The 8048-nt window shown below is 45.0% G+C and overlaps 1 protein-coding gene across 1 annotated transcript in view; it reads right to left on the bottom strand.

Annotated features, from left to right (window-relative positions):
- Positions 1-7051, bottom strand: part of REST (RE1 silencing transcription factor) — a 17126-nt gene extending 10075 nt beyond the window's left edge. The window contains exons 1-2 of the mRNA XM_021714944.1: positions 6153-7051; positions 2001-2084 (exon numbers count right to left, since the gene is read on the bottom strand). Coding sequence (XP_021570619.1) covers positions 2001-2084; positions 6153-7047 — 979 coding nt within the window. The 5' untranslated portion in view covers positions 7048-7051. The remainder of the gene's footprint in view (positions 1-2000; positions 2085-6152) is intronic.
- Between the last annotated feature and the right edge of the window lie 997 nt (positions 7052-8048).

Raw genomic sequence — 8048 nt, 5'->3', positions numbered from 1 at the left:
AGGGTGCAGTGGCCGGGAGCGGCCACTGCACTCCAGTCTGGGCGACAGAGTGAGACTCCAACTCAAAAAAAAAAAAAAAAAAAAGGAAGCTAAACAACACCATGAAAAACATGTACAGAAGTGAAGCCATTCTCCTGGAAAAGGGGCCACGTCTCCTATGCCTTAGATTCCTCACCTGTAAACTGGGGACAATAGAACGTGTACAACACAAAACAGTGATAACTAAAATGAGTTAACTCTTGTGAAGCTCTTGAGTGTTTTATGAAAGGGCTACAATTATCAACTGTTATCTATCAAGAGGACACAATGTCCACCCTCAACAAAGCCTAAGATTGTATCCAAGTCGCCCTCAGAGAACGAAATGGAAAAGCACCCCAAAATAACAAGAACCGGGTTCTGGACAAGGGGCACTACTCAGCAGCTTAGGAGCTTCCAAGGGAACACTCAGTAGGTGAACAGGACAGGCATACAGGACGAGAGAGGCTGGCAAGCACACCATGGCACACCTTCTTCACGGCTGCTCAAACAAATCAGAGTCTGTAACCAAACCAAGTTTCCCTCTTTTTACTAACTCAGGGCAACAATGTCCAACAGAAATACAGGGCAAACCACAGATGTAATTTTAAGTATAGTAGACACACTACAAAAGGCAAAAAATAAAACAGGTAAAATTAATTTTCTTTTTTTTGTTTTTTTTGTTTTGTTTTGTTTTGTTTTGAGTGGGAGTCTCACTCTGTCGCCCAGACTGGAGTGCAGTGGCCGCTCCCGGCCACCACAGCCTCGACCTGCTGGGCTCCGGCAATCCTTCCGCCTCAGCCTTCCAAGTTGCTGGAACTACAGGCGCGCGCTACCACGCCCGGCTAATTTTTTTTTAATTTTATTGTAGAGATGAGGTCTCGCCAAGTTGCCCAGATGGGTCTTGAACCCGCAGGCTCAGGCAATCCACTCACCTCGGCCTCCCAAAGCACGGGATTACAGGCTGAGCCACCGAGCCCGGCAGTAAAATTAATTTTCTAACTAGCTTATTAGCCCAACTATGCTCCTTGATTTCACCAAGCGAGCAACAGGAAGAATGAGTATCTTACATTCTCTTCTTCATACTGCTTCACATGGTCAGACATCACCAGCTCCACAGACGTGTCCTGAGGGCTGCCCAACCAGACAGCACAGTTCTGATAGAAAACTTAGGGGAAAGGATCCTATGTAGGCTCTGTAAACAGCAAGATCTAACCTACTTTCCTGCAGGAGCATTCTAAATCAGGAAGGCAAGCATTCTAATCAGAAGCAGGACTTCACCAAAGATCATTCAAGGCCAAAATGAAGGAAGCACCCATTCTAGATCACCTATGCTAACATTTTTAACTTGGCCACTTACATAACCTCAATAATGGGAATCAGTCCCGAATCGGAGTCATGATTGTTTCACTTACTAGAGTGGAGAAAATCTCACTTATTGCAGTCCTGGACTTTTATTATAGGCTAATATGTTGTTATCCTCTTTTTCAAGTTAAGCTTTTTGTAAATCAGTCCTCCAAAGCCCTATCAATTCTGAAGAGAGAATAAACCCGAACTTCAGGACCTGAAAAGCTAAGGAGGAATCCCATGTCAACCACACACCATGAAATCAGAGTTATGCTCTTGGGGGAACAGGAGAGGGCAGGGATTCTGCAGAAAGGATGAGCCAGCCTTGGTGGACATTAGGTTAACTTCAATGGGAGACATGAACTCTTTAACACTCTGATGAAAACGAAGGACCCTCCTTCCAGACAAAAGCATACACACAATTTACACTCAGTTTCAGGAATTCCACATCTGGATTCCATGTCTGGAATCTCCATTTAAATTCATTTCCACTTTGACAGAACGCTGACTTTTAAATTCTAATTTCTAATTTATACTACAACTGAAATCATAAATAAGTGACTGCTACAAGTCTAAAAGAACATCCTTAAATTGATCGTTCACTGAAAATGGTAGAAAAGCTCCCATTTCTTACCAACCTGAATGAGTACGCATATGTCTCGTCAGATGAGTCTTCTGAGAACTGGAATAAGGACACAGTTCACATTTATACGGGCGCTCTCCTGCAAAATTATAATAATGAATAATGTGTGATGTTAACAAAATGAGCTCATACAATATAACAGCATCCGTACTGAGCATTTTTAAACAAGAATGTTTTTCTTGTTCCTAGGGAAAAAAGTCAAATTGATCGTGACTTAAAAACATAAACAATTTCTTTCAGAATGTATTTAACTATTTTGGTTTTACTGACAAAAAAAAAATCACTTCCTGAATTTTTATAGCCCTTAGAGTTTTCACAGTGATGCTACATATTACTAAGTATTAGGAAATGAGGTTGGGAACCGTGGCTCACGCCCGGCAGGAACTGCTACAGCAAAATAGTTCGAGACCAGCCTAGGCAACATAGCAAGACCAAAAACTAAAAAAAGAAAAGAAAATTAGTCAGGCATAGTAGCACACCTGTAGCTGAGACAGAAGGCTCACCTAAGTTCAGGAAGCACAGGCTACAGTGAGCCATGAGCATGCCAGCAGAATCTAGCTTGAGCGATGCAGTGAGACCCTAACACAAAACAACTGCAACAACAATACAAATGAACAAGATAGCCCGGGCTCGGTGGCTCAGCCTGAAATCCCGTGCCTTTGGGAGGCTGAGGTGAGTGGATTGCCTGAGCCCGCGGGTTCCAGACCCGCCTGGGCAGCAAGACCTCATCTCTACAATCCATCAAAAAAAAAACAATCAGCCGGGCCTGGTAGCGCATGCCTGTAATTCCAGCTACTTGGAAGGCTAAGGTGGAAGGATCGCAGGAGCCCAGCAGGTCGAGGCTGCGGCGGCCAGGAGCGGCCACTGCACTCCAGTCTGGGCGACAGAGTGGGACTCCAACTCAAAAAAAAAAAAACACATAACCTATGCACATCCTCCCTTATACTTAACATCTCAGGATTACTTAGGACACTTAATACAATGTAAATGCTGTGTAGATGGTTTGTTACTCTGTGTAGTTGAAGGAATAATGTCAAGGAAAGTCTGCACATGCTCAGCAGAGGTGCAGCCACACTGCTTTCAATCCTTGGCTGGCTTGAAAATTATGCACTTTACCATGTCAGTTACCACCTGAATGCACTCCATTATTGGCAATTCTAAATTGGGTCTTAAGGTTTTAGAAAAACTGTTCAATGAATATGAAGTGCATATTTATGGGCAAATAAATATATGATATCTGAGATTGAAGATAAAATACAGTTACTTAATATTTAAGATATTAACTATCTCGCCAGGCATAGTGGCTCACGGCAGTAATCCCAGCACTTTGGGGGGCTGAGGCGAGAGGACTGCCTAAGTCCACAAGTTTGAGACCAGCCTGGGCAACATGGAGAGACTTGTCTCTACAATAAATAAAAAACATTTAGCTGGGCGTGGTGGCACATGCCTGTAGTTCCAGCGACTTGGAAGGCTGAGGCAGAAGGATCACCTGAGCCCAGCAGGTCAAGGCTGTGGTGGCCTTGAATGAGCCACTGCACTCCATACTCCAGCATGGGCAACAGAGTGAGACTCCGACTCAAAAAATAATAAATAAATAAAATAAGATTTTAAAAAAGAGCCAGGTTTGGTGGCTCAGCCTATAATCCCAGCGCTCTGGGAGGCCAAGGTGATTGGATTGCCGGAGCCCACAGGTTCGAGACCCACCTGGGCAACTTGGCGAGACCTCATCTCTACAACAAATCAAAAATTAGCCGGGTGTGATAGCGTGCGCCTGTAGTTCCAGCTACTTGGAAGGCTGAGGCAGAAGGATCACCAGAGCCCAGTAGGTCGAGGCTGTGGTGGCCGGGAGCAGCCACTGCACTCCAGTCTGGGTGACAGTGTGAGACTCCAACTCAAAAAAGAAAAAAAAGAAAAGAAATGTATTAACTATCTCAGATATCAGCTATCTGGGATTAGGTGAGGTTAATTTATTCCAACAGTCTAATTCAAACTGTTCAAGTGGAGTAGGATCCCCAAGTGACTTTCATTTCCTATGCGATGTATTTTTGTGCTGTTTCAACTTCACTTTTGAAATCAAATGGTTTCAAAGCCTGGAGACAAGCCGTCACAGGTGACAGCAGATGCCAAAGGGCCTGTAAACTCTCTCGCTGGACTAAGTGTCAAAGCCTTCAACACAGGAGCCACCTGCTGGCACTGAGAAAACCTGTGGTAGGTCACTCCTTTCATCAACTCTCACTGTGCACGTCTGCCACTTAAGCAAGGCAGTGTCACTTTCCCTCCACAGAGACCTCTTTACCTGTGGGTTCAGTTCCATGGAGGGCCAGCTTCTGCAAAACGGGGGCTGATGCAAACAGCATCCCACAGTGATCCAGGGAGGACAGTGCTAGTGTACCCTCTATCCATTCACCATACCACCCCGGTGTCAATTCTCACCAGAAAAATGCAATGGAAATGTGCAAAGTGACTACCAACAGCCATAAACATTTCTTTGAAAAATGAGGCCCCAGGCTGGGCGTGGTGGCTCAGGCCTATAATCCCAGCACTTTGGAAGGCCGAGGGGAGAGGACTGCCTGAGTCCACAGGTTTGAAAGCAGTCTGAGCAACTTGGCGAGATTTCATCGCTACAATAAAATCAAAAAAATTAGCTGGGCATGGTGGCGCATGCCTGTAGTTCCAGTTTCTTGGAAGGTTGGGGCGAAGGATCACTTGAGCCCAGTGCCACTGCACTCTAGCCTGGGCGACAGAGTAAGACTCCAACTCAAAAAAAAAAAAAAAAAAAGGAAAGAAAAAAAAGAGGCCCCTTAATTACAAATATTTAAAAGTGAATAATTAAGGACTGCTGGGAGAAATGGGGAGCGACTGCTAAAGGAAATGGGTTTCTTTTGGGGGTGATAAGAATGCCCTAAAATTGATTGTGGTGATGGTTGCGCAACTTTGAGAATATACTAAAACCACTGAACTGTACACTTTAAACGGATGAACTGTATGTCAATGAAGTATATCTCAATAATGCTGTTACCTTAAAAAAAAACTAGCATGCCAAACACGACAAAATGGTGATAACTATTCAGAGTATGTAATGAGTATATATGTTGTACACTGTGGCATTCTCTCTGAGATGTTTAAAAGTTCTCATATTTTCAAGGTCCCAACTTTTTTGATAGAGCTGCACTTATGGATTAGAAAAGTCCCCTTACCTGGATGATGCAAGCATGCTGAACATAATTGTCTGAAACAGTTCCATTTTCCACGTTTGTTTTCTTAGGAAAACGGTTTCAATTGGTGGTAATCCCACCAACCTTTTAAAAACTGATTTCTCAGCTGGGCTACGTGGCTCAGGCTGTAATCCCGGGCCTTTGGGAGGCTGAGGTGTGTGGATTGCCTGAGCCCGGGGGTTCGAGACCCGCCTGGGCAGCGAGACCTCATCTCTACAACAAATCAAAAAATCAACCAGGTGTGGTAGCGCATGCCTGTAATTCCGGCTACTTGGAAGGCTGAGGCAGAAGGATCGCCGGAGCCCAGCAGGCGAGGCTGGGGTGGCCGGGAGCGGCCACTGCACTCCAGTCTGGGCGACAGAGTGGGACTCTGACTCAAAAAAAAAAACAAAACAAAAAAAACTAATTTCTCACACATTTCTATGTTTTGGGGACAAGCCATCCCCCCTAAGAATTCAATGCTACAAGTCAATAATTTTAAAGTCTGAGGGTTTGTTAAAGGAGCTTTGCAAGTTAATCATCGAGTTTTCCTTTTTATCTAAGTCCTCAATTCCTTTCAGAAACTATACCACATCTTAGAGGTGTTCTCTGTCACATAACTACATCTATAAACCTAAAAGCAGTCTAACTTGGTGAAGTGACCGATCCCAAGTTGAGAAGACATGTACTTTAGGAAGGGCACTGGTGGTAAGATCTCTCTCGCTGTTCTTTTCAAAGAACAGTGCTCTCATATGTGTTACTTCATTTAACACTTTCTCGTACGTTGTTATCCTGCAGGGAGGTGAAGTCACTTGTCCAAAGTGAAAAAGGTAACAAATAATGGACCCCGGATTTGAACCCAGGGTCTCTTTTCTCAAGCACTATTTAACTAACCACTCAATTAAACAATCAGACATGAGAATTAAATTTTCGGACTAGAAGGCTTCTCTTACCTGTATGAGTCCTAACATGCTGGACATAGTTGTTTTTTCGGTCTGAAAAATAGTTGCATTTTCCACACGTGTATACTTTCCTTGGGAAATGGTTCCTCAAGTGCTTCCTCCAGTGATACTCGCTGACTGTTGTGTACGTGCAAATGATGCACTTGTACACGCGCTCGTTGTCCCCAGCTCTGGTGTGGTGCTTCAGGTGTGCGGTATAGTGATCGTATCGATTGGTGTTGTAGCCACAGCGGTCACAGCGAATGGGGCCCTTGGAGAAATCTCCCTCCTCTGCAGTGGAAGAGCCAGATTCCCTGGCTTTGGCTTGCTTCTCCGCGCTCTCTTCCACAAAAAACTTCTTGGCACTGTGAACTCGGATGTGATGAACAAACTGCTCTTCAGATTCTGCTTCATACTGGCAGGGCTTACAGCGAAAGGGCTTGGTCTTGGAGTTCTTGCATTTGTCCTCGGCCCCAGGTGTCTCGGGAGGGAGCTCTTTCCCGGAGCTGTAAATTTCTGGGGCAGCTGATGTCTCAAATACAGGCTGAGGTTCCACCACACTGAGTTCCAAGCCCCTCAGTTCCACGTTTTCCAGTCCACTGGGCTCACCTTTTATCTCGGCAGACTCCTCAAGGCCTTCCCCCTCACTATCTGAGAAGTTGCTATCCCCAACAGGCATCAATTCCGCCATCTGTCTTTCTTCACCGACCAGGTAATCACAGCAGCTGCCATTTACTTCCCCAGTTAAGGCCACGTTTGCCAGCATGATCAGCTGAGGGGCCGCCAGCTCCGCTTTGGAAAGGTCGTGCAAGTCATACATGTCGTTGGGCAAAGCCAGGCCCATGTTGCCACTGCCGGGGAACAACCCTCCTCCTCCCGAAGACTGCCCCATCACCTGGGTAGCCATGGCCGTGTTCTGAGTTTAAAAACAAAACACAAGAGTAACAGTTTAAACACAACTTTCACCGGCCTAAAGCATAAGCACCATTTTAATTCTTCATAACATAAAAAAATTTCCAATGCAACCATCAGCACTCAAAAAAGTTTCATTAACTACTAAAAACAAATCTGTAAAACAGTTATTCATTCTCAAGTCTTTGCTGCAGTCATAAAAAAAAAAAAAATCCTATTACCCTTAGAAAACATTCTACCAATTGTTTGACATAACTCATTCCTCAACCAGATCTGGTGGCATGTGGTCCCTCAAGCATTTTCTTAAATTGTGGTGGAGGAAAAGAGGAACCCTCATTTTCAATGTTAAATAAAATTAGTTTTAAAAACTCAACACGAGTTGTATTGTCCTCGCAACCTCCCCTCCAACAGTTCGATGGTCTTAACCAGAAACCCAGAAATCCACAAGCCATCCTGTGCCTTTATTAAGCACACAAACACGTCTGGAAAGTAGAAAAGCCTGTAAGGATGGGTCGCCTTAATTGAATTTCACGTGAACTCAACGAATTCCAAAAGAACAAACAGCCGCTGAAAAGTACCACTTGGTCCCAACTCCATTTTTTGTCAACTCCACCGGCTTCAAAGGGGAAAAAAAAAAAAACGTGTGGACCCCTTTTCTTTTGTGAAAAAGGGAGTCTGGTTTACTCCCAACCTCGCAAACAAAGTTTACCGACACAGGCTGAGGGTCCACGATGCCGAGTTCCTAACTTCCCGGCACCAGGGAAAGGACGGGTTCGACTGAACTCGAGCAACTTTGTTGCATTGTGCTTGACTTGGCCTACTCGCCCGGAGGAAGCCATTACAAGATCACCTTCTTGAAAACAGGCTGGGCTTTTCCAGCCACTGGTCTCCTCCACGTCCCCCCCCAAAGGTGCTGGGCGCAAACTTTTCTCTTGCGGGCTGCTAAAAAGACACAAAGCCGGGGGCGAGCCGGCCCAGACGGGCCGAGCCGAAAAG

This window comes from Carlito syrichta, unplaced genomic scaffold, assembly GCF_000164805.1.
Source record: "Carlito syrichta isolate Samal-C Ts95f unplaced genomic scaffold, Tarsius_syrichta-2.0.1 Scaffold305883, whole genome shotgun sequence".
Classification (NCBI taxonomy): Eukaryota; Metazoa; Chordata; class Mammalia; order Primates; family Tarsiidae; genus Carlito; species Carlito syrichta.
Note: the sequence above shows the minus strand (reverse complement) of the source record. Positions and strands in the feature narration are given on the sequence as shown.